The sequence below is a fragment of the Rhea pennata genome, chromosome 3 (assembly GCF_028389875.1).
Source record: "Rhea pennata isolate bPtePen1 chromosome 3, bPtePen1.pri, whole genome shotgun sequence".
Taxonomy (NCBI): Eukaryota; Metazoa; Chordata; class Aves; order Rheiformes; family Rheidae; genus Rhea; species Rhea pennata.
The window spans coordinates 4,974,600-5,001,011 of NC_084665.1; the positions used below are offsets into that span (position 1 = coordinate 4,974,600).

At 37.2% G+C, this 26,412-nt stretch overlaps 1 protein-coding gene across 1 annotated transcript; it reads right to left on the bottom strand.

The window, feature by feature from the left end:
• Positions 1-1,419: 1,419 nt before the first annotated feature.
• Positions 1,420-26,340, bottom strand: ACTR2 (actin related protein 2). Its single transcript, XM_062571419.1, has 9 exons — positions 26,243-26,340; positions 20,045-20,155; positions 14,296-14,511; positions 9,431-9,503; positions 7,668-7,804; positions 6,763-6,912; positions 6,263-6,408; positions 5,722-5,854; positions 1,420-4,522 (listed from the first exon to the last, which is right to left on the bottom strand). The coding sequence occupies exons 1-9, from the start codon at positions 26,288-26,290 to the stop codon at positions 4,352-4,354; spliced, it is 1,185 nt and encodes a 394-aa protein (XP_062427403.1). The 5' UTR covers positions 26,291-26,340; the 3' UTR covers positions 1,420-4,351.
• Between the last annotated feature and the right edge of the window lie 72 nt (positions 26,341-26,412).

Consider the following 26,412-nt stretch of genomic DNA (forward strand, 5'->3'; position numbering starts at 1 on the left):
GAAAGGTAAGCTTAACGCTGACCTTAATGTTATAATGCAGCGAAGGTAATAAGCAAAACTAGCAATTTACTCCAAAAGAAAGAAAGAAAGAAGGGTTTTTTTGAGACCTATAACAAAAATCACATGACTTCCACCACCAAGATAACATTAGAACCATTAGAAACAAGCAAGTATTTCTGCATATGATGAGGCTTGAATAAAATTATTCAGTTCAGATTTTAACACTTGCTGAAAAAGTCTGGAACATATTTTAGCTAATAGTTCTGCTTGCTAGAACACAGGTGAGGGCATATTTGAATTAAAAACAAAACAAAAAAATCCTTGATTTTTCAGAGTACTGAAGCAGCTAATGAACTTTATTTGTGTAAAGTAGATGAAGTGCCTATAGGCAGGGAATCACTATTGAAAAAGTTGACTAGCGATTATTGACTGAGCTGTTTAGTCCTTTCCCCACAAAAGCCATGTCAGGCAAATCGAGCCAAAGGAAAAAAAGAAAAAAGCGTGTGTTGTTACTGTGCAAAGCCCGATCTTCTTCCTGTCTCCCAAGAATGCATGGTGGTAGAATAAGGATTTTTTTTTGGGGGGGGGGGAGGGGAGTGAGTTTTTTTTTTTTTGCTATTAAAATCCTATCTACAAGCATCTGCATCTATCATGGCACATGTTTGACCTAGCCCTCGAGACATGCACCCGGAGCACGCATATATCAGTTCATTCTAGGAAAACCGGAGCAATTATCCTACTGGGGAACACGCATAAGGAGCGGCATGTACAGCGTGCTGGGAGGAAGGGGCTGGCTAAGCCTGTTCCAAAGCCAGATAAACACATCACAAGTAGTAAGCCAGCTGCTAATCCGCAATGCAAGGGAGAATTATGAACGTGAAGTTTCAGCTGCAAGAGCTGCTTCAAACCAGCGCACCTTTCTAAAAGGTGCATGTTAACACCTGGCATGGTTCTTCCATAAGTTAAAAATGAGGGAAGCAGGTGAAGTAGCATTATGGTCTTACTACACCAGTGCTGTGTGCAATAGGATGCTACATGCAAAGGAGATTTTTCCAAGATAGAGCATCATTACGTGACTTACAAGCTCAGCCTGTGATGCTGAGGTCAACCTACATTGAGGGCTTGTAGCACTTTGCAGTATCAAGCACAGAGCTTGAACTAGAAAAGACTTGGAGACAAGTTTTTTTTGTTTTGTTTTGTTTAGTTTAAAAGAAACTAGGATGAAAGGAGGAGAATCATGGCTACAGAATGGAGTTTGGGCACTTTTTCACTCTATGACAGCAATCTATGGGGAATGTTGTTATTCTGTCATGTCAGATTTCCTCATCATAAGCAGTTCTTGATAGTTCTGTGATGAAAGTTAAGTTAGAGAAAAACTGACAGAACTGATTTCCCAAAGGAAACGAGGCAAACATAATCTACTTTGAAAAAATCTGATTTTATTTTTTTATATTGAAAAGACCTGTCAATTTAAATAGATGTTTATTTCCATTCATGGTCTCAACCAGTGCTGTGTGTTAACATATTTCAGAAATGTATAAAAAAGCCATTGTGTTACATCGGTTAACATCCTAGAACACTGTGGGGGCAGGGGAGGTTTGAAGCAGCTTAACATTGAAAACAGGATATTCCCCAAAACTTACAACTGATGAGGCATCTTCTATTCTATTTCAAGAGGAGCATATCGCAATTACAACTCAAGTTATTTGGTCTTCAAAAAAAAAAAAAAAAAGGTTAAAACCGAACTGCTTTCATAGCAATATTGAAGTTGTCAGCTGAGAGAACACACACACACGTGTGCAAATACGCGCACACACACGCAGAACCACACTGAGCACAACTAGAACACCCCATTCAGCATTTGGATTAAGTATGCATTCTTCTGAATCCAGGATAGCAATAATTTAAAATGCTAGGCTTTTTTTAATATATATATATACACACACATATGGTTTCCATGGAAACTCAAGTTACTGCACAATTGAGTGGCATCTATTACTCATGGTGCTGTGAAGTACTCTAAGCATAAAGGCCAAATTCCAAAACCTCAAGACGTGCTCAAACAGGCACACACCTAACTGAAGCCAGTGAAGAGGGGAGAACATGGTTTAGAAAAAATGCAGGGTCGTCTAGATTTGAAAAATCAGATGACAGATTGTCATTCAAAAAAGTCATTTTTTAGGTCATTCTTTGGTTTATTTCCATGATTCTCAACACTGTCCAAAAAGCCCAGAGACAGTCACATGAGAAGCCATAGCTCTAATGCAAGCTCACAGCATTTCTAAATCTCGTATATTAAATGTTCAGAAGACTACAGGAATTCAGAGTACCCTTACATTCATGTCCCCAAAAATCTATTAACTGTTTAAGTGCATGCACTGAGGCATGACCGGCATGCCTGTAAATTCATATTGTTCAAGTTAAGAGTAAATATAGCTGCAAAAAACCCCACCCACCTATAATTAAATGGTCATTACTAGCAATACTATAGCAACTGTCTTGTTAAAAAAGAAATGAAGACGTGGTTTCTGCCTGTTTAATTCTCTCAGCCAAAAGGAAGCTGTCTCCCATATTTAGAAAGCAAGCAAGTTCTCACAATTCAATGGAGGCTGATATTTCCACGTTCCTGGGGTCAATTATTAATGTAAAGATGTAGACAAATGGCAAGTGTATGAATGCATACCTCATACATTCCAAGGTTCATAAGTCAAAAGCAGATCTTAATTTCCTTAATGTCATGGTGGGCTTGGAAGACCAATCAGAAGTGATACAATATTTCCATGAAAAGCAAAATAGAACCAAGTTTAACTGGCATTCAAATGCAAGCATTGTTTTTGCTACGCTTTACGTAAGGCAGGTTTTATTGCAAAGGTAGTTACCAGTATGCTTGCACTTAAAAAAATAACAATAAAATAAAATAAAAAAAGCCACCCAGGCAACTATATTCAGAGAAGACGGCTGATAATTACTAGTGACAACTTCTATTTTTCAGTACAACTCAGCTTTAATGTTCTTTCTGGAAACAGCATTTTCATCATTGGTTTTTACTTCCTTCCTCATTCTATGTTAAAGTATCAAAAATCAAGACTGGACAGAATGAACTGTGGATATTTACCAACCAACATCTCATATTCCAATGTTATTTTTAACTGCAACAAATATAGGTCATTCTTTAAAACCTACTGCCAGTGGTTGTTTATAAATATCCGCTTGCTGTAATAAACACTGGTCAGTGAAATATTCATTTGCAATAACTACTTGGCACTAGGTTAATATACTTGTAAAGTTTAATAGAAGTGCTTCTGATGTACATACAAGCACTTAAAACATCAGACTTAAAACTTAGTTTGGGGGATTTTAGTATCTGTAATTACAGTTTTCACAAGCATTTTTGAAAGTATTAAAATCTTTCCAGAAGTTTAGAGGATCCTGTCTCAGTATATTTAAAGTTTCTCAACCAAGGCTTGAAGCCCAATAATTATGGAATAGTTAATGTAACATTATTGTTCCCTATGCCAAGACAACATGGTAGGTACCAAAATTTAGCTAAAAAGGGGCGCGTTTATGGTCAGACTGACCCCCAACTGTCCGTTAGCAGAAAAGCAACGCAGCGCAAACCTCTGTCTCCTTCCTCCAAAAAGGATACCTAAGGCCACAAATTTACATCTGCCAGAATATCGGATGTTTCTCAGTTTGTGGCAACTGTGTACATGCCCAACTAGAGAAATACAGTATGAAACTCCCATCACCTTTAAGAATTCTGATAAACCTTCTCAGAAGCCAGTTTAGCCAGCAGTGCATATGGAACCACATTACATTGAAACCGCGTGTTAAAGCCACTCCAGCTAGTAAAACTAGTCTCTAACTATGTTTAATCAAAATTCCTAATTGCAGGAAAGAAAAAAATTGTAAGGTAGAGAGAGGCAAAAAGATGCAAAGATAACCACCACAATGACCCAATGGCAAAAGCTTCTGTTTTAAGGTTTTCTTATGCTAAAGAAAGGCACACAACCTCTTGTGAACTAGAGACAAAAGCTAGCAGTAGTACAGCAATAAACCCAGAAGAAAAAGCCTACCAGAACTGTCCAATTGCCTACTGGGAAGGAACAATGAAGTAGACAGGCTGCTCTTGCTCTGTTTTGTTTGCAGGGAAGTGGTCAAATTTAATAGTCAAATTTAGCCACATTAAGGAACATTTAACAAAAGCTACCCCAAGAAACCAGAACAAAACCTGACCTTTGGGTCAAAGGCCCCAGGCAGGCCTTTCCATAGCATGTAGCTGAGTGAGTTCAGAGATTGGCAATGAAAGGAAAAAAAGCCTTAGACATGTGATGGAAACAAGCTTTGAGATTTATCGAACAGTCACACCAAGCTTCTCCAGCACACGCACTCCTTTTTCTTGGTATTCTTGTCGGGTCATCCAGAAGTTGTCTTTGTCTTTCATGATGTCTGCTAGAACCGCGCCACCCAGAAACACCATGTGCTTTCGGCGAGGTGGATCTTCAATTCGGATCTTAAATTTCTAAGAAAAGAAAAGAAATCATTAGGAGGATTCTTGAAATAAAGCCATGGAAAACAAAACTGTGTTTTCCACCGGAAGAATGAAATGGAAATTGTTTAGTGAGAAGAACGCAACTACAAGCCTGAAATGCTAGCACAGGGCACTCTGCATGAGTTTCCAACTTGCGCAACCAAGTAAAATAACTACTTTGCACTGAAAATTAGAGACAGCTATTGACACTTTCCCCAAAATTATATCTTCGGTGTATCCACACAGAAAAAAAACCCAGGGGTCAGAATACTAAATTAAAGACCGTATATTTGCATTTCATGAACAGAGTAAAGAAATACTAACTAAGCTTTGATGGCTAAATTTATCACAAGTTTCCAGATCATCAAATCATAAAATATTCTAGAATTATACTAAGTTTTAGAAAGGCAGATGGAACAGATTCTAAACCTATACAATTTAGACCAGCTTAACTAATTAATATTCCTTTAAACTCTTTGATGCTCTGATTTCAATAGCAGAAGGGAATACAGTCAAATCCATGGGTAAATATTACTGTTCTGGACAAACATTCTGTACAGTTAACATCAAGTCATTCCAAATAGCTAGAAAATATCTTTAGATAGTACTGTATTAAAAACTGCAGAAGCTCAGTTCAACATCAGAAATTCCATTGCAAAGAATTTTCTATGCATGTCCTCCTTGAAAAGTAAACAGCATACAATATGATGTTGCCTCTGTGATATGCATTTGGCTGTTGCCTGCCTTTCCCAGTAACTAATCAAAAAGGAACATTTATTTCACTTGAGGGTATGTGAGAACTCTCGTCGCTTATTTTTGAGCATCACAACTAAAATGCACAGTATGAATCAAAACTGTCAAAAAGAAGTATTTTTTCCTCAGTGGTGACTTCCTAAGGCACAAAAATTCATTAGCAACATTGAACAGCACATTTTACATTCAACTGACCTAGGCCTTCAGGAGTCACTTTCCATCAGCATGGACTAGAACTTGTCTTTACTGCAAGTATATACAAACAAATTAGCAATATGAAATGCAGGGTTGTGAAGAACTGAGATGCAGATCGTTCCTGCCAGCTCTGAGGAGGGCCATTCACATCCTGTCATTTCTGACTACTTGGTTCCCTCTAGTGGAGATTCAAGATAACCCTCCCCATACACACACAAATAAAGCAGTGAGTGGCTACTTACAGAGAGTTTTTCCACATCTCCTTTCAGGACTCGTTCCAGGTAGAGCTGTTTAAGTTCCCGTTCCAGTCGTGAGGGCAGCCCAGGATACATGGTGGACCCTCCAGATAGCACAATGTGCTTATAGAATTCAGACCTGACCAAGAAAATAGACTTTCTAGTGTTGTATAGTACACTCTGCAGTACAAGTAGGTACCTGTACGTATAGCGGAATAACTACAAATCTAAGAAACAGGCAGTCACTACACAAAGAAAGCTTTAGCACTAGTTTGGCATGCTTGCTCGTGCTTCTTCAGGTGTTTTTGAATGCAGCAGCAAAAGTACGGTGCTTCCAAAATTTCATCCTTGCTCGTTCGTACCTAAATAGCCAAGCACCTAGAGAGCTCATTAAGCTCCAGGAATCATCGCAGAATGACCCCAGTTCGAGCAGATACGCTCTCAGCAGTGCACATGCTATGGCCTATAGCAAAAGACACTCTTTTGACTGCTGTTCTCACATCACCCCCATACCCTGACAGACTATTTTTAAGAGTTCTACTCTTACCTTGTATCAATGTCAGCAGCCTGGATGGTGTTGAACAGCAATTCAGCCACACCAACCCCCTCTACATTGATCAAGTGAGGCTGGAAGAGAGCCTCTGGTGCCTCAAACCGTTCTCCACCGACTTTGATAATCCTGCCATCTGGGAGCTAGTGAGGAGAAAACATCATTTAGAAAAGTACTTTTAGCCATTTAGATACTCAACCAAGAGGAACCGACATAAATTGTTTCCTAATGTTGGAAGCTGTAAAGTGTTGATAATTATCACCACTGCAAAAAGTCATTTAGTACCATTAAAAAGAAGATAGAAAATTTTCTATCATCATGTTATTATTTACAGAGATCGGGGATGATATACACTAATACATTTTCTTGCAAGTACGATTCCTATTATTGGTTTAAAAGAGCATTTGTTCAAAAATTTTAAGAGATGCAAAGTTAAATGCTACCTGAATTTAGACCTATGAAATTCAACACAAGAAAAGTTGTTTCAAAACACTCACCGTGTAGGATTCAACTAGTACTGTGGTCTCTAATGCCAGTTTCTGCTCCTGTTCGATGTTATATCCCACATAACATAGCTTTTCCTTGATCATACGAACAGTCTCAAAATCAGCAGAATGGTTGAAAGCATATCCTCGCAGTAAGAGGAGCTAGAGTGACATATTAGATTAGAAATAAATGTGAGGAACAGTCCAGTTCTCTTTATCAGTAGACCAGCACGTTCAAATACCTTTATCTTTAAAAATTTGCTTCCCTTTTGTAACAGTAGATTTAGTATTAAGTCTGTCTGTACAAACATAGGCACTGATGTTACAGTGTATCTAATAATACCAAGTAAGATAGCTGCAGTGTTACTTCAAGTTGGAAACATTTCCTTCACTACAACTTTCAGTATAAGAGAAGTGAAAGATAAACGTAAGAATTCTTTTGGTTAAGACTTCAGTTCAGAACATCATGGCATTCCACAGTTTAACTACAGAATTTGTCCATCCAGAATGTCAATTATAATGTCTGACTTAACAATGAGGTAAATGAGAATCACATCATTTCAACACTGTAAAAAGTCTCTTTGAAAACTGATGAGCAGAACTGACATAACACAATTTCATTTTCACTTCATAGATCAAGAAAGCTAACCCTGAATTTTTCAATTCTTCCTTCCCAAATATTGAAAAAAGTCCTTTCTACAGGACTGCCAAAAAAAGTCTCTCAATAGTATCAATCATATCACATGTGATTTAGATGAACAAACATTATATAGATTGAAATAACAAAGAAAATACAAGAGCAATTAATTAATAAGACCGAGAAAGGTATATACTGCTTTCATGCTATCAGGGGATTTTAACTTGAACCAACCCACCCTGGATATCAGCTTCAACTGTAAAGATTCTCTCCAATTTACCTTAATAAGATACCTAGTGATATCCCTCCCAGCAATATCTAATCGTCTGGTGAGATGAGGAAGAGAGAAACCTTCATAGACTGGGCAAATATGAGTTACGCCATCTCCAGAGTCCACAACAACACCAGTCAACAAACCTTAAAGAATGGAAAAAAAAATTACAGCTTTTATTAGCATCTATGTAAATAAAGAGGTTAACATTACAATGAAGTAACTGTTTTTGGACTACCTCTGCCTCTCAGTCATCGTTTTGGGGAAACTGATCACAATTTAAAATTCAGTTATTCAGTTATTAAAAATAAATGTATATTTTTAAATTTAAGATTTTCACACAAATACTTTCTCATACATTTTAAATTATTTATATATTACAAATTATTTACAAATTATTTACATTAATTACATATACCCCTTCCTACACGCTTATAACTCTACCATTCAGAATTTTATCCAGGGTTTTGAAATCTTAAATTGCACTCTAATTAAAAGAGACTATCTAAGATCACTAAATGCTAGGGCATAAATTCCTTCTCACGTTCACCTGATACTAGTTTCGTAAAAATGAAGAAACCAGGAAGTATTCACGTCACAGATTTACCTTCTTAGAATTTGAGACTTGTTGCTGATTTGGGCTGGTATTGAAAAAAAGTGCTTTTGTGAAGAATATCTGAACTATGCATCACACATCTAATTTTTCACAGAATCAGATCCACTTTCACAGACTCCAAGAAACTAACTCCAGTGAAAAGTCTATTATAAAACAGTCAAACACTGAAGTGTACAGCACAGATATTGCCAGTATCTAGAAACTAACAGAAGTTTCTATGCTTTATGCAAAAATCAAATACAAAGCAGAATGAATAGTTAAAAGTCAATTATGTGACAATTTTACAGCTTCTCACAAGCTATCCAAAGCAAGACAATAAGTTTCAAGGGAAGATTTTGCATATTAACTGTTCTTTTCATTACTTTAAATGCAAGTTGCACTTGTTTGACTATGGCAGTTTGCTCGAGCCTTGTAAATAGAAGCATACAAATTGCTTCTTTGCCTTGAGTGAACTAAAAGACGCATAGTGGAGCAGCTGTGTGATTAGATCTTCAGATTTATTAGTGACATGGAAAAAAACACTGAACAAATGGAACAAGTTTTGCAACAGAACAGAGAGACTCAGTAAGGATGGAGCTAGTCAATCATAAGAGACTAAATCTAACTCCAAAAGACTAATTAGAAATTGCTCAAGAATTTCCTAATTAGAATTAGGTTGTGATCTGTAAACCCCTTTACCTTAAAAAGGCAATCCAACATTTTCTCCTCAAGCTGACAATTGTTTATTCCAGTTTATCTACAGTAAAACAATTACCTTTTTATTGAACTGAAAATAAGGCAAAGTCACCTGGTTTTGCCACTCCTTGAAATTCCCTTATGGTAACAATTTTTCTTTTTTCAGAAAAAAATCAAAGGCAATGGAGTTAGAGTATGTTGCTGAAACTTGAGACATGCCAAAGGCTAAATAAATCCAACTCGAGACAGTGACAGTTTTTGACAAACTAGGTTTTTGCATTTACAAGTACTCCTGCAGTTTGTCCATGAAAACAACACTGATAGTACTATTTACCAATATTCTTCAAAGCAAAAAGCAAACCTTTAAGGTATAGTTGAGCTTACTTAGATTAGAATTGAATTAAGGCCAACATGCATTAATACTATATTAGAACTTTGGCTCAGTAACACGTTTATAAATTAAACATTTATCTTCACCTACCTTGAGCATACAGAGTAAGAACAGCCTGAATGGCTACATATACCCCAGAAAACTGGTATGTCTCAAACATAACCTGTAAGACAAAGGCAAAAATGAATGTCCAAATAAAGACAAATTCTTAAAAGATATTACATACACATTTAAAAGAAAATTGTATTTCAGTAATTTTGTGTTTTTGCTAAGCAAAAATAATTTCCAAGCTGTTACATCACACAGTTTCTACACAAACATTAGAAACCAACTTGCTTTATAGCAGTAAGTAGTACATTCTACTTTATACCTTACTTGTCCATTCATGTCAGATGAGCAATATCAAGGAATTAAAACATTTCCCATCCTTTTAACAATGAAGGTTAATACCTTCAAGAAACCCACACACCAATTTCTGTAGCTTTATTAAGCCATTTTCCAAAGTACTTAATGAGTGGGAGGCAGTACTTGTAGACCAGCCAAGTACTTCATTATTGAAGTGTGACTTGGGAACAAAATGTTTGTTAAAGGCGTATGCTCCAAATCTAATGAAGTTCTTTTTTTTCCTTCTCCGTACCAAGGTCTGCAGTCTTCATACAACTGCAGAGCATGTCAAATAAAGACCAAAAGACTCCTACTGATAGAGGTCTACAATCAGCGCAGTGTCATGGGCTATTTTTGGTATCTGGGCCTTCCTATTTCCTTCTTTACAGCACAAGCGATGACAAACTTTCTAAAATCGGTTTTAGTCCAAAATCCCCAATAACTGAAGTAATACAGATAGCGCCACTCAGCTACTACTTACAGAACAACACAGGTTTGCAGAACAATTCTTTTTAAAATAAGAAAGGTAATCACTTGTTTTGTGGACTAGGTTCACCTAACCTTTCTTCCCTCCACCCCCAACTAGTTTCAGTGAAGAAACAGCGTTTAAGACTAAAGGATACACAGTTTACAGGATCTTTATGAACACAAAAAAAAGACCAAGTCAGTCAGTCATACTGTACAGCAGTTTTTCCCTCAAAATGCTTTATCAGAAACAGGAAGAAGTTACTAACTTTTATTATTCTAGTGCAAACAAAAGTTACAGCTTTGCTATTCTACAGCATCTTGAGCACTCCTGCAAAGTCTAGGATTATAAACCAATTAAATCTTCAGTACTCCCACTGTTCAAGTATAATAACCTAAATATTTTTAAAGAAAAAAGCTGATGATTGACAATTTTATAATTCTGAACTATTTAAAGAACCTCCTCTGTTAGCATAGTGTGATTTTAAATGCCTGGCCCACCTCAAAAAAAATGATCCTTGCAAAGTCAAGTTAATTATTTCATAGTTTTTTGGTGGCAAGCATAAATAACTTGAGTGAGCTGTGAAGCATGCCAAACAAGTTCAATATTAAATAAGCCCTCTAAGGAGTGTTCATTTTATTTTGGGTAATGTAATACTTATAAAAGAGCAAACAAACAAATCATAAATATTCCTACTTCTATCTGCACTTTGTTTCTAAAGCAGAAGGAAGAGAATAGGAAGAGAAATGGCTGAAGTGTCATCTATACCATACTTCAACATTTCATTTGAGACTTTCGATCCTGCTGCTGCCAGTGAGTGACATCCACCATGGGGAACCCGACAGGAGGGCTTTCTTCCCACTTTTTGCCAAACCCACCCCCAAAATTTTCAGATTTCTTCATTCTATTGCTTCCCTCTTATTAAGTCTGTAGAGAGCAAAACAATCCTCATGTAAGAAGCCCAGTTTAACACAACTGCAAAAGGCAAAAACTAACCAAACAAAAATCTGTATCCATCACAGTCTTAAACTCTTGATACTTTGTCTTTCAAATTTTAACTAACCACTTCAGTAACACATCTTGCTGCACAATGTTATACTTCACATTATGAATGCTTTTGGAGATCTAGACGAAACCAGCAGGTTGGTTCACAATCCCAAATTTGCTAGGTCAAACACACTACGAAATCCTCAGAAAGACCGCTTTATTTTTTCTCTTGACTATCTGCTGTGAGGATGCGGGTGGCAAGTTCACAAAGGAACACACAGAGGGCGAACACCATGCCTTAGGTTTTTAATAACACCCCACCACAAACTGGATGATATAAAACGAAATTTAGCACAATAGTCAGGTGCACGGTCTGAGAACAAACAAGACATTACAAGGCTGGCTAGTGACTTCTGTAATGGCCACCATTTAGCATATACTCAATACTTTCAGAAACAAAAAAGCAGAAGTTTCTACCAGAAGAGGAACAGTTGAAAGGACAATAACTCAGAAAGACACCCAGTTTCAATAGTCATTACTTAAAAACAGCACTAATGCAGTGGATAGAGATGAATGAATCTCACAGGCAATCTGAGTGCTTTCAAAAGGGAAATTAATAAAAGAAAATCTAAATTTATATCTTCACGCAACAAAGTGAATATTCAAATGGCATTAGGTACTGCCTTCATACATCATACCATCCCCAAGGAGTTAATGCAAAACCCTTTTATAACCTACATGCAGGGCTTTGAGGTTTTCTTTCTTTCAAGATATCTAGATCTGCTCTATCTGACATGAAAAATGCCTTATTAACACATGACAAACATTAACAAATCTAGGATGTAAATACTGAGCAGAATGTTCTCCTGAAAAGGTTTTTCTTCTAGTGATGGCAACTTTGGGAGTAGGTACAGAGTACTACTCTAATTGAATCTAGCAAGGAAGAGCTAAAAACTGGGGGAAAAGATAAGGAATATTAGGATAAGGAGAACTGACTTTGCTAGAGCATCTCTATGGCTACATAATATGCTATAAAAGCCTGGCTGCTCCTGAGTGTATTACACAATGAAAATGTAACAGATAACCAGAGAAAAGGTACTACAGTACAAAGTGAAACTGGAGAACAATTAGTGTCTAAGTGCTATGAAAAAAAACAGCATTTTTGAAAGATATTTTACACTATGTCAGGTGGATACATACTGCTGTTCTAATTAGTTGAGTTTGAATAGAGGAATGAGGTGGGGAAAAAGATTCACTGGAAGTCAGAATGATGTACAGCATATATGAATGCACACACAGTACAGGGGAATACATACATATATGTAAACATACATTTATATATGTGTGTATGTATATATAGCATGGCATTGTATAAAAAATCATCCTGAAACAGTCCAGATGACTGAGCATTTCTTTTAAAATACTATTGTACTATATCACAAAATGCAAGAATATAAGAATATCTATTACACACTTTAAGAAAATCTTAATTCAGTCTTTTGCCTCATATTAGGTCAGTCTTCCTTTTCAATACCAAAATAGGAAAAAAATGGAGCCTAAATATGTTGCAGTTAAAATTAAGTATTCCTAGTTCTCATAATGCTGTAATCCATTAAAAGTATTAATGAAAACTATACATTTTTGTCCAACTCAAATACACATCTACAAAAATTGATTCTAGTTCTTCCTAACCCTATGGATTGCAATTAAGCATCTACAGTCGCTAGACTGGTTTAAAAAAAAAAAAAAAAAAAAAAAACACACAAAACAAAACAAAAACACTTTACTGGACTTCAGAAGACATACCATAAGTTAAGATGGTTTGTATAAAATTACTCAGTTCCAGAAAAACTAAAAACAGCCTGTTGTGTTTAGCCGGAAAACACAAACAAGAGCACTACTGTAGAGAGCTGAAAAGCAGAGAAGCCTCAACAGGAAATTCAACCATTCCTGCTACACAGAGACCACTCAGAATAATCTGCTATGCCCATCACGCCACAACTGACTGATGGTACTGCTAATGTGGCGTCACATGATACTAAGGTAACAGGTCCCTCATGCCCATAATCATTAGGAACTCTTGAAACTAGAAACAAACTAAAATTGTACGGTTTGATTTTTTCCACTGAAGTTTTCCCATCTTTGCTTTATTCAACTTTCTCCCAAGCCTCTGAAAGGAAAGGTTAGTGCAAAAATGTTCACTGCCACTTTGCAGACGGTGTTACTGTAGCTGTAACAACAAAAGGATTTTAGAGATAAGGTTTGTAGGAAATGATAAATGTAAATTCTTACTAGACTAATGAACAGAGGTGGGGTGGGAGGAATATACAAATGTTCACACTCAAGGTCCTGATACCTGAATGAGCTTTCAGACTTAGAATCTGTAACATTTTTGTTACAATGAATACTTACATTAACTGGAAATATCTATGATGATCAGGAAAAAGTAAACCAAACTTTTTAGCTCTCCTCACACATTACTGCTCTTCAAAAACTAAGTCTTTGTCACATGTTACCACATCTATGCAATAAGTATTTGACAATCTACATTAATACAACGTTCAGAAGGAGCTTAGGTTGCCCAGGATTTAGGATCCAATGACCAGGCTTTCCTTCTTAGAAAGTTTTCATTAATGACCCCTAGCATTATTCAAAGATTAGTAAATTGGTTGTCATCACACTTCTCTTCACTGTGTTTAAGCTACCTCCAACAACACTGCCCATCTCATAAACATCTTGCTTGAACCTACGTTTCCTCAGAAGTATTGCTAGCTTACAGAAATCCAAGTCACTTAAAGTAATTACCACTCATCCAATAGTCAGTAATCAATATATCTCATTTCTTGGATATTTGAAGATAAACACGAATTCCCAGTTCTCTGATTTCCTGGTGATACAGTTCAACTGGAGACAAGAAACAGGCTTATATACTTTAGAATGAGGTAGGTCTGTTTGTATTTGACCACAGAAGCCTTGATGACCATGGCTGAGATAGTTTTGGTTAGAAAACAGGAGAATTGCTTTGCCTCAAACAGCTAGTGTATGTACCAGTAAAAGTTACAATCTCTTAGCCATACCTCAATAACAGTAATTACTAGTTTCTACTAGCCAGGCATACCTCCACAATCTTCTCTCTGTTCTTAGTTGGATTCATGGGTGGTTCTGTGAGTAATATTTTACAATTTTTTGTGTCAATATTAAGTTTTTCTGGTCCAAATGTGTAATCCCAAAGGTGCTTCATGTCATCCCAGTTCCGAACTATGCCATTCTCCATTGGATAATTAACTTCCAGCATTGAACGTAATTCACTTGCTTCATCACCAACCATGAGATCCTGTAAAATTGTAATATAGAGACATGTCAGTGTTGTCAAAGTTATCTTAATACCAAAATGCTCAAGAATGACAGTGAACTGCTCCAGTTTGTGTCCAACTGTGTTCTTAAACAAGGCCCACATTTTAGAATCATTTTCAAGTACTTAATAAAATGTATTTCATATAGTACAGCTGTGACCCATCCCAAACCTTTTCCAAAATAAGTTTTATTAATTCCACTCTCTAATAACTGTAAACATAACAGTAAATCCTATTACAGTAAGACACTATGAAGACCTTTATAAGCATAGATGTTTCTCCACTGACACCTCCAAAATGCTTTTATCAAATACTCATTTGAAAAGGTTGAGATGCAAAATAGCACATAAGGGTAGTAGGTGGGATTGGCAGAATAGTTTTCCATGCATGTTGCAAATTTCTGTGCACATTACCGAAAAAGGAATAATGAGTGGTGCATAAGCATACAGAACAGTAGCAAAAGCAAATAAGGGATTAGAAATTCCACACTAGACATTAAAAGAAACAATGGTTCACATATTAGCCTATGCCAGTAAGGTGTGAAGAAGAGAGACATCTAAATACAAAATAATCCATCTGTTCCATGCCAAAAAACCCAAGCCAGAAGTCCCAGTAACACATTCTTGCACAAATACAACCAAGTAATGCATAGTTTGTATAACCATCTTACACTAATTAAGCAATCTTTTCACTGAAGTTAGTTATGCAAAAAATCGCACATTCAAATTAGTTGCACTGTGTCTTTTCCTTCCCCACATATTTCCCAAAGGAAGTATGCACAATAAAATGTAACCTTTGCTCCCTATTATATCCCATACTCTTCCAAAGAAGCCTTAACTGACTTAATCATACTTATCTTCCAAGAATATATTTCTAGGCACCAACGGTACTATTCCCATTCTAGTATTACATTCATTTCATTAAAAAAAATAAATAAAAAAAATAATAAAAGCTGCCTCATACCAAAACATGCCACCACAGTTTGCAGTTACTGTGGCACAGAAACTTTGATGTGTAGGTTACTCAACCCACAATTCAATGCTAGGAAAAGAGATGTAAAATGAAAAAATCCAGTTGGTATACTTTTTTCTTCTTTTTAAAAAGAAGTAGTAACATAAGGAGTTACTGTTGATCATAAACAAAGTTCATTCAAAGCAAATTAAATCAAATAATTCCTCTTCTGCTTCCTCTCCCTGACAAGGCTTTTCATTTGTTTTCCCTTGCACAATAGATCACCCTTTGGTTATCTCAACTACACAGAAGTCAGAAGTCAAGGCTCTTACATTTTAAAATCAAACGTACTTTAGCAAAACATACCATTAAGAGACCATGCAACCACGCTACCTCTAAGAATTTAAAGAGACAGAAACTTCACCAGTTCAAATAATCTGAAACTTGTTCTGTACACTGCTCTTTGAAGCTTTATGCTACTGAATAGGACATAAATGAGGAAAAGCCACTGTTCTAATGCACAGGGAAAGCTACACAAAACTTCCATATCCTTTTAAAACCAAGTCAAAAGCCAGAATAGTTGTCCTCAAGAGCCCACCAACAAACAGCATGCACACTTAGGTAGGTGAAGACGAACAGGGACAGCACAAGTGAGGTTGCAGAGAGGAATCAATATCAGGACATTCAATGTTTCCACCACTTTGGTACTCTGAATAATATTTGTCTAACTGAAATCTGAAAGTTGTTTCAAGCCCTTAGTTTGTAATGTTAAATAAAGCAATTCCTAATGTTGAAGATACTGAGCTCATGTTGATTTTGAAATGTTATTCTTGCATCTTGCAAAACTACAGGTTATGTAACATTTAGAAGCAATACATACAATATTCTAATGAATTAGTTGCTAGTAAACCAAAGCAATGAACAACGTCCAAAATAAGTATGTATTCAAATGTAAAATGTAGGACAAGACAAAACAATAAAAAGCATCAAAAATAACATGACAGCTACTAGGTCCCATCAAGCAAAAATGGTAAACAAACAGCACAGGGGGCACCTCACTTACCATCTTTTTGTTATTCTACTTCAACAGGTCAAGAAAGGTGAAGAAAGAAGGTAGAAGCAAGAAAGTCAGAAAAGGCCTAAATGAAATTCTCAAATTATTTTAAGTACACAGTAGAAATAAGCTGAGGAGAGAGGCAAGTACAGCTGGAAATGGTCTGAGTTAGTGTAGTTAAGGCCAATCTATTCTCAGGTTCTAAGATTAAAATCTCTCTTTAAAGAAAGTTATTGCTACAACTCACTACCATCTCACTTCTACGCATCATATGTTGCAAACGAGATCAGTATATCTGCATCTTTCTAATAAACAAGATTACGTCCATATGCATTCTGTAACACCGGAATTTTACTCTGGGCATTGTGTTTATCTGAAGCAGACAAGACCACACAAAGCATTTGACCATAACTAGTTCTGATGATTGCTAAATTTAAATTTGTTTTAAATATTCACCTTTAAACACTCAAGAACTGAAAAAAATAACATGAAAGCATTCACCTATAAACATACTAACTCATATATCATGGAACAAACGTGGAAAGCATCAAAAGATATTTACTTAATTTATGGTATCTAATTTTAGAACTGAAATAAGTGATCGTGAAGTTGTAATAGCAGTGTTCAAAAGACTCTCCCTACAGAAATCTATTGAGGAAAGACAGTAAGAGAATTAAAGCAGTTGGGAAGCACTACAAAACATTTTAAGTGTATGCATACATACATTGTTCAGAATTTTACTAAAGCCATTTTCACTATTAGTGTGATTTTCCCCCTTCGATTAAATCTACTTTGAGTCACCTAGACTGTCAAAAGCAATACGATAACTATTAGTTCCATAAAGGCAAATCTACTTAATCTACAAATTGTGTCAGAGGAAAAGTGCTTAGTCTCTCTGGCAGCTGCCTTTGCAAAATGATCCCAGTAATAACAGCACTTTCGTGTTTATGTCATAGACTGTGGGAAAAGCTATATCCCTGCTATGGAGGCTGACATTTTACAGTCATTTCTCAGACCACAGCAGAGGCATAAGCAGGCTGCGACCATACTCTTCTCCCAGCTCACTCATGGCTATCTCTTCCATGGTGCTTTTGTGGCCATGTAATAAACCAAAATAAGGAAACTAAGGAACATGGGGAAAAACAAACCATATACCAGTACCCCAATCTGATCACCTTTATGGCATCAAGAAAATTGTCAATGCCCCTGCACTGTGTTGGCATAAGCAGCCCTGACTGCTAAGCTGCCCTCAACAAAACTTCCTCTTAACATGAAACCAGAATTTAAAAGGACAAATGGACAAAGCAGCTTGAAATTGGTAGCTCAACAGATGGATGATAACAACTACTTTCATAATCTTCTAAATTCTTTTCACAGTCTCTGAATTTCAAAGAAATTGGAGCTTTTCTGAGCACTTTGAAAAGTTAAACTGATAATCTTCTTGCCAGATTCCTTTACTTGGTTTTAAACTTACCCAGTAAGAACTTGCCCTTAATAGCAAGAATTAAATTTTAGCATAAAAGTCATCTGCTAAAATGCATTTTGTTAGGAAATCTTCAGGAATCCCACAAAGAAAAATCGCATTCAAAACTTAACAAGCCTTCCTACTGTATTATCCTACGAGGATACTTGAAATGTGTGTGGCATGGATTTCTTCTCTTGATATACCTTTTTCTTAAGGAAGGGTGACAAGCTACTGTAGACAGATGCTATAAAACAACTAGGAAGAATTGGGATATGACATCATTTGCTCTCTAAAATACACTTATGTAACCCCATACTCAAGAAGAAAAGCAGTAATGCATACAAAATTAAGAGATTATTGCGGGATTTGCACCTGTCTCATAGCAATTAGCCACTTCTTCCTCTGATCTTCCTAATCCAACATTGCCATCTTTAATGATATTAAACTAAGTTATCAGATAATCAAAGGACATCAAAACTGGCAGAGCAGGTTATATCAAATCAGCTAGAAAGAAAATATGGTCTCATCATTAAATTTTGCGCCAGTTAATTTCTCCTGCACTTACTTCCAAAACACCTTATTGGTAGCTGCTTGAAGAAATTTTCACGTCAAGCTCAAGTATACATCTGAAGAAACACCTCTACTTAAGACTTGCACGAGAAGGAAAAGTATTTTTCCTCTCCTTACAAATCTCTTATCTACTGTGAAAGAGAAAGATCTACATCCTTCCACTCACACCACTCTGGCTGACACAGGTTAAAAAAAAAAAAAGGCAGTCTGAAAAGGTCTCATGGTCTTTCTTCCTCTTGTCTTACTAATACTGCCCTCTACTAACGTTACTAGCTTTTTATAGACAGCAATAGAAATCAAAAAGTCTAAGTTCTCATTGTTGTCCATAGCATTCTGAAAATAATGAATAGAATTGGCCAGATTTTTTTTTTCAAGCTAAACTGTTGCTCAGCAAGCAACAGGGAAAGCACAATTGAAAGGCTCTGGCTCTACTTCACTTTAACTGGCCTAAGTGACAGCTTCTACAGTTCTGTGTCCCCTCCCACTTCTCCTTCAAGTTCCTGGTTCTGCCTTGTGCTTGTACAGGAGCTTGCACAATTGTCTAGTGAGGCAGTCAAAACTTCAACTGACAAAGAAATTACTCTCTTTCACAAAGGAATTACTCCTTTTCCATTGGATCAGCTTTCTAAAGTGGCTCATGACATGACTGCACAAGCAGGACTGCCAGCATGAGGTGAGAACGTGTAGCTAGGAACAAGAAGGGAGGGTGTGACCACAGCAGGGCCAAGATAGATCTTAAGGTCTCTATTGCTGAAGCAACTACTAATATTTGAAGTATTACTTTGTAATTACAAAATAAAGCGAGAAATGTTAGCTTCCCCCACCCCCCCCAGAGACTTCAGGAAAAGATTCTCAATTAATGGTTCCTCCCCAACTCCAGGCCTGGAATAACATCCTAAGATGAAGTCATCAGAACAGAGCCTCTCCCTCTCCAACTTGTGTGAAGTACCGTGTCAATCATCAGCAAAAACAAAACAAAAATAGAAACAATGAAATGTAAACACAACTAAGGCTAAACAGCTCATACAAGATCACAGATAATCAACTGTGAGCAGTAACCAAACAGTATAGAAAGAACTGAATAGCTGAATTCCAGCTATTCACTATTCAGCACTGTCTCAGGAATATTACATTACAGCTAGGTGACAAATAACAAACACTTCTGTCAGATTTCTGCCTTTCTGCCTTTTAATCTTAACTTTATTTACATACTGGCATTTGAAGTTCCTTTTTCCCCAGAGCCCTGCCTGCTACCTCCTTCACCACACTACCTGAAGGCCTCTAGTAGCTTTAGACTACCCTCTCAGTTACTCTGCAGTATGTGACAGGCTAAAGTCCAAAATAGAAACGAATCAAGAGATACCAAAACAGCATAAACAGTAATGAGGGGGGAAAGCTTTTACAAAAATGACATAAGTCAAGGGGTGCCCTGACTATTTTCCTCCATTAGAAAAGAATAATAGAAAAAATTTACCTTGATTTCAATGTTTCCCACTTTAGCAGTTGATCTTATAATAGGTCTTCCAACCAAAGCTGGAAAAATATGCTCCGGAAAATTTGAGCCTGCATAGCCACATTTCACAAACTGAAAAGAAATAAATAATTGGGTTAGAATATATATTATGTTTGTTTGCTATCAGAAACCTGTTTTATGGCAAAAATGTTAGACCTCCAGATTTAAGAGCATGTGCCGCACTGGAAACCAGTTGAATTTATGATTTCAAATCACTTCTGCACATTTTTAAATAATGTCTTTATCCATAATACTGAACTAAGATATCTTTGAGAATGTTTTATAAGTGGTCAAATTGAAGAAACAGTACTAAAATTACTAAATACAATAAGAGGCATAAGAGACACTAGCATTTGAATTTGGATTTCATTCCACTATATGTAAAAGTTCTCCAATAAGCTGAAACCGATCATTTTGAAATGGATCACCTTCTAATGAGCACCCAATGTGATCGTATTAACTAGGCCCTCCAATTAGAGCATAAGGCATGACACACATCAGAAAAAAGCATAACTACATGAATTTAAGTGCCATACTTTATGGAAAGGGTTCAACAATGAGCCAGCAGTAAGACTCTCAGAACAATTCAGACAGATTTATCAAGAGTTTCAGAATCTTCAGAATCTGTTTTAAGGCAAGAAATACGAGTTTGCAGTAAGTACATCTGAAATATACAGGACAAATGAAACCTTAGCTGATGGTAATTCACCGGCAGGGCAGGCTAAAACATTTTTTGTTACTGAAATATATACTAAAAAAAAGAAGTTTTACATCACCAAGTCCCAAGATGTAGTATGCTAAGAAAACACAGGAAAAATTGAGTGTAAAAAATACCCACTTTCAGTTGAGGAAGCTCAATTCTAAGTCAAAAACTTTAAAGGTGTCAGTAAGAAGCTACAATTTAAGCTAATGGTAATCATCAAATTACTCACTTCAGTTATCCTACTCTTATGCCTATTAGAGTTCATACAGATCAGGCTTCTCTTCTTTAGTACACATTCTATGTACCATGCTGTATCGGTATGGCAGAATAAAATCATGCAGTCCCAAACCAAATATTAAGCATTTTCACCTGCAAAATTACTGAAGCAACTAGGTACACACAGATAACAGACTCATGGGATCATTCTGGTTGGAAAGAGCCTTGGGAGCTCTCTAATCCAACCTCAGGCTCAGGTTGTTTTGGGCTCTGTCCAGTAAAATCTTGAAAGCCTTCAAGGACAGGGAGCTAACAACCGCTTTCGGTCCCTGTCTCAAAGCTGAGTTATCCATTTTAAGTTGTATTAAAAGCCAACTTTTATAATTTCCAAAATTTTCACTGAATTTTCTGAAGGGAGTTCTGAAGACTGCCACTGAAGCAATTATCATAGCAAAGAATACAGCTAATTACAACTAAGTGGAATTCTGTTATTAAAAATAATATGAAAAGTCACTTTCTCTAGATCTAGATTATTCATCATCTTACTGTAGCAAAACAGGCACCTGTTTAGGAAAAAAGAAATCAATCCGGTTATGGAAAGAGCCTAGAGATATTTTAATTAAACTTCTTGGACAACACAGGACTATACCAGAACAGATTATATCAATATGCAAAAAAACAGCATGAATTAGTATTTCAGATAACAAATCCTCATTCACTTCAGTTTAAGAGTTTAACTTCCCTCATCAGCACCCACCAGAAAACATACAAAGGTACAGGACAGGAAAGATTTTTTTTTTGCTTTTGGTAGCCCTCCTTACTTTTTACTCATTCTGTGATTGCTGTCTCCAAAGGCAGAGCTATTTGGAATATTTCAGCAAAGACACTGTGTATAAAACACTTACTCTGGTTCAATTTAGATTATCAGAAAAGGCAAGTACACCAACCCTTTGCTACATTAAGGAGTTATATAGAGCTTATTTATGTATTCCAGAATATGGTGCTACTACGAGAAAGTAAAGAGTAATCACAAGCATTTTTGGATCGCTCTACTTGAGTACGCCAAAAGACTTTAGAGTTGGTGTTTTACACCAGAGGAAGCATTCAGACATTCTGAAGAACTGAGCTGAGTCCAAATAATGGTGTACAGATTCTTACAAAAACTAATTTTCCTTTCAGACTTTGTGAATTGCCACTTACAGGGCAATCACACAATTTTTATTACTGCTATGATATTTATACATACCTGTTATGGACCACAATCTCACTGTACAGTGGAATATGGTTAAGCTAGAAGGAAATCCTGTAAAAATAGTCCATACAATTATATCCTCTAGCTTGGGGATCCAGAAATTGTATGAGTCCAGTCATAAGCACCTGCAGGTGGCCCATGCATCTCTACACCCATATATTTGCTTACTGCTTTCCTACTTTTCTTTCTCCTGGCGTGAAGCAACTTCCCTACCAGTCATCAGCAAACATGTTGGCCAACAACAGTAACACAACCAGTGACACCCAGACAAATCTTTACAACTTGTACTATTAGAACTTGTACTCAAAAAGCTCTGCTATTAGCGTTCGAATGCTGGCCTACAAAACTACTTAGTCAAAGTTCTCATAGTTTGAACTGTAATAGTAACTTCTAGTCCCTTTCTATGTTAAGCCCTCAAGGATTTGACACATCTTCCCAAGAAATTATGTAATAGCATATTGGCAATGACAAAAGTTGCACTGTAAACTGCTCCCTACCTCTTCCATATTGGAACTAAGAACTTTAAAAAAAAAGATTTTTTTTTTTTTTTAAACAGAGAGTTTTTCAACAGCACATACAAAGGGCAAAATTTTAACTCTGTCTTCTCTTCCAGAGATTACAATTTTTTTCCCTAGGCTACCTGGTTATTTGGTGAAGGTTAGAACAAGTTATCCTCATATGTCAATCTCTTTAGACATAAACGACAGCTTTCCTAGTGAAGTGTTCTTCCTGCCATTACATAGATGACATTCAGCTAGTTTGGTGGGCTGGTTATGACATGACATTGGTTATTATGGCTGAAGGAAAAGACCTGATACAAGTGATAGCTGATACAACAGATAACTCATACGTCAATTCATCCAAGAGACAAGAATGTATGCATAGATAATAGATCCTAGACAGTTTTAGATTTCTGAAGGAGAATAAGAAAAATTAGATACTCTCCCTCCCCCTCCACAAGAGCACCTCCAAACTCTTTAAACGTTATGAACTGCAGTAGTTTGCAATATATTAGTTTCTCATTTTCTAACAACCAGCCATTTAAAATTCACTGCACTGTCCCCTTTGAATTTAAAACCTCTGAATAAAGCCCAGCTATAGTGTACTTACTTCTGTTCCATTTATTATTGTGTATACTCGTTCAAACAATTTGTAAGTAACTTCAGTACAGTGCTTATTATACACCAAGCTTTTAACACTAAAAATTCGATAAATTTGCACATCTTCATAAGGAAGTCAAGAGTCCAATAACATGCATTTTTGCAAATGTTTGCTATGCACAAGGAGTGTTTTAAGAACAGCTACTTAGTTTGCCTGTGTGCAAGACCACATATGTAAGAAGTTTTACCATATATAGTTTCTTCTACATTGCACTGTGGTTTATACTGACTCTTTCACTTCCTACTGAGTCATCAAGCAGTAAGAACTTGTATGTATAAGTATTCTTTCAAATTAAAAGAATGAGGAAGCTTTTTACATCTGCTCACAAACTTGTCACGTGACAAGTCTTAAAATTAATACGATTATTCTTATCAGGTCTCTTTGCTTCTTTTAATTGATGCAACTCTTAAACAAAGATTCTAAATATAATTAGAAAAAACATCCAGGTCATTAAGTAACTTACCATTTGACCTATACCAGTAAGAGCATCCATTTAAAATACTCTAAGATAGCATTGTCAGCCTCTCTCTCTTACACTATGTGTCGCAAGAACACATTTCTTCCCCACACTTTTTGAGGAACTGCTTGTTCCTCAAAGATTGATCGCAGCCAAATACATTAATAACTCATATTTTAGCATGACAAGAACAGTACATTTCAAGACAAGTTGAAAGCTAAAACTGTACCTAAAATTTCTAAAGATATTCTGCATTTTTACTTCTGACACTTGGCATGATATTTTAGTCATGATTTAAGATGTATCACAGTGCATCAGACATCATTCTAGTGTCAAGCCGCTCTTCTTTATCATATAACAGTGTTTATCATAAAAATAGTGGCTTGGCAATATAGGACTTGACAGTCTCAATATACATTTGAAGTCTGAAAGAAACACTAATCTTATGAACTGAATTTTCCTCTGGTGTACTTATCCCAATTCAATCTAAATATTTTAAGTTTACATTTCCTCGTACTTTGCACTTGTACACAGTTATCTCTGGGCCAGGGGATGTCCATACGTGTACTGTTCTGCCGAGATGTAAAATAAAACTCAGCCCCAAAACAGAAGATGAAGTGACACAGACCCCTACTCCAGGCACTGTAAAAGCAGTATAACAATACCCGTCATATTACTTTATATCCAGGTGGTACAAATCATGGAGAAAAAAAAATATATCAGATGTTTCTTTGATTTCAAGACACACACAGCTATGTCACACAGTACAAAAACTGTGTCCCAGCTACAGCTTGCAAGATTGGACAAAAATAACTGCTTCTGTCCCATGTTTCATTTCTTAGACCGACTACAGTATGACACTACGGTCACCTTCAGCATGCTAAACATTTTTGAACAACTAAGTAATTCATTGCTATGTAAAAAGCTGTACTAAAGGATCAAATCCTGAAACTACATGAACTTTCAAAGCTGATAGTATGGCTATTAAACACTTAAAAAAACAACCAACAGAACACAGCTTCCATGGCCAACATAAATGGAAAGCGGTAAATCCCCCTCTTTTTCTTTCCTTTTTCTAAATGACAGTGTAGAAAAGGCCCAAAGGCATTGCATCCCAGCACTTATTTAAAAAAAAATATTCTAGGTGAGGAAAAAAACAGGAAGACTTCAGAACTGTCAAATCTGATGTTCTTCTTTCAGAACCATTCTAATCATTTCAGATGCTTGCTGGAAACTCCTTAACTCAAGTGACAGGGTGCTGAATCTCTAACAATGACATTCATTGTCTCAAGTATTCAATCTTTAGCTTTAAATATTTTCATCTTTTTTCAAAGCATTTATTAAAAAAATGCTTTTTTTTGTCATTTAATAGTTATTGATATCCTATCAGCTCTGTTAACTCCCCTGATAATATTGTTTTATTGGGGGGGAAAAAAAATCTCAATTGCTAAACAAAATTACTAAGATGGAAATCCACCTATAACACCTTATCTGTTGGCTTTAAAATGGTATCTTTGTCACTTCCTGTTGAGGCACCTCAAAGCCTCCATAACACTGACAAAAGAAAAAATTTCTAGTGTATGCATGCACATTTACATAGCACAGGAAAGGTGAAAGGAAGAGGAGAAACGCTTTGGCGCCCTCTTTATCAAAGAATCCCATTTTTGTGAATTTTTGAAATCATAAAGACCATTAATGAAAGGACCTCGCTGCCTTTTAACCACAAGCTGCACAAAACGTTTCTGTGAATTTAAGAATCCCAGATAATTCTGTGAATTTAAGAATCCCAGGGGATGCATCTCTGCCTAAATTCAAAATGGATAAGTTGCTCATTCAGATAAAAAGAAAAAACAAACAAACAAACAAAAACCCCCAGCATTTTCCGTTTGGTGCACCTTACTGAAGAGAAACCCGCTAAAGTCATACACAGGAACACAATATGCATAATAAACCAGCCACGATGCTGGGGGGGGCGGGCACCGCTTGAGACATCGCGGCAGCAAACATCGAAGCATTAGCGCTTCCCGGGCGCAACGGCTCCCAGGCCCGTTTTTGCTCGGTCTGGTGACAACGGAACCGGCCATCAACGGCGGCAGGCCCGGCTCTCCCCGCGGAGCCGCCCCGGGCCATTCATTCAGCGCCCCGCCGCCGCCGCGGCGCGCTTCGCCGGCGGCCGCAGGGGCGCCGTTCCGCTGCGGCGAGCTCCGGCGGCGCCGGGGCGGCGGAGGCCGGGCGCGGCCCGCTGGTCGGCCCGGGCGTGCCGGCAGGAAGCCGGGCAGGGAGGGGGAAGGGGGGGGGAGTCGCCCTCCTTCTCCCCCCCCCACCCCCCGGGGCGGCGGCAGGGCGGGTCCCGGTGCCGGAGCGACTCACCCCGGTGCCGTTGTCGCACACCACCACCTTCCTGCCCAGCGTGTCCATCCCGCCGCCGCCGCCGAGCAGCCGCCGCCCCAACCGTCACTGCCGCCGCCCCAACCGTCACTGCCGCCGCCGCGCGCCCGCGCACGCGCGCGCCGGAAACCGTCACGGCGCCGCTGCGGCCA

What these genes read in the sequence shown, in the direction of transcription:
- ACTR2 (XM_062571419.1), bottom strand. Translation starts at nt 26,290, where the DNA reads ATGGACACGCTGGGCAGGAAGGTGGTGGTGTGCGACAACGGCACCGGG. An exon ending in TGGGAAACATTGAAATCAAG is followed by an intron (nt 14,512 to 20,044) that starts GTAAATTTTTTC and finishes ACAATTTTACAG; the next exon opens with GATCTCATGGTTGGTGATGA. An exon ending in ACAGAGAGAAGATTGTGGAG is followed by an intron (nt 9,504 to 14,295) that starts GTATGCCTGGCT and finishes TTTGTCTTACAG; the next exon opens with GTTATGTTTGAGACATACCA.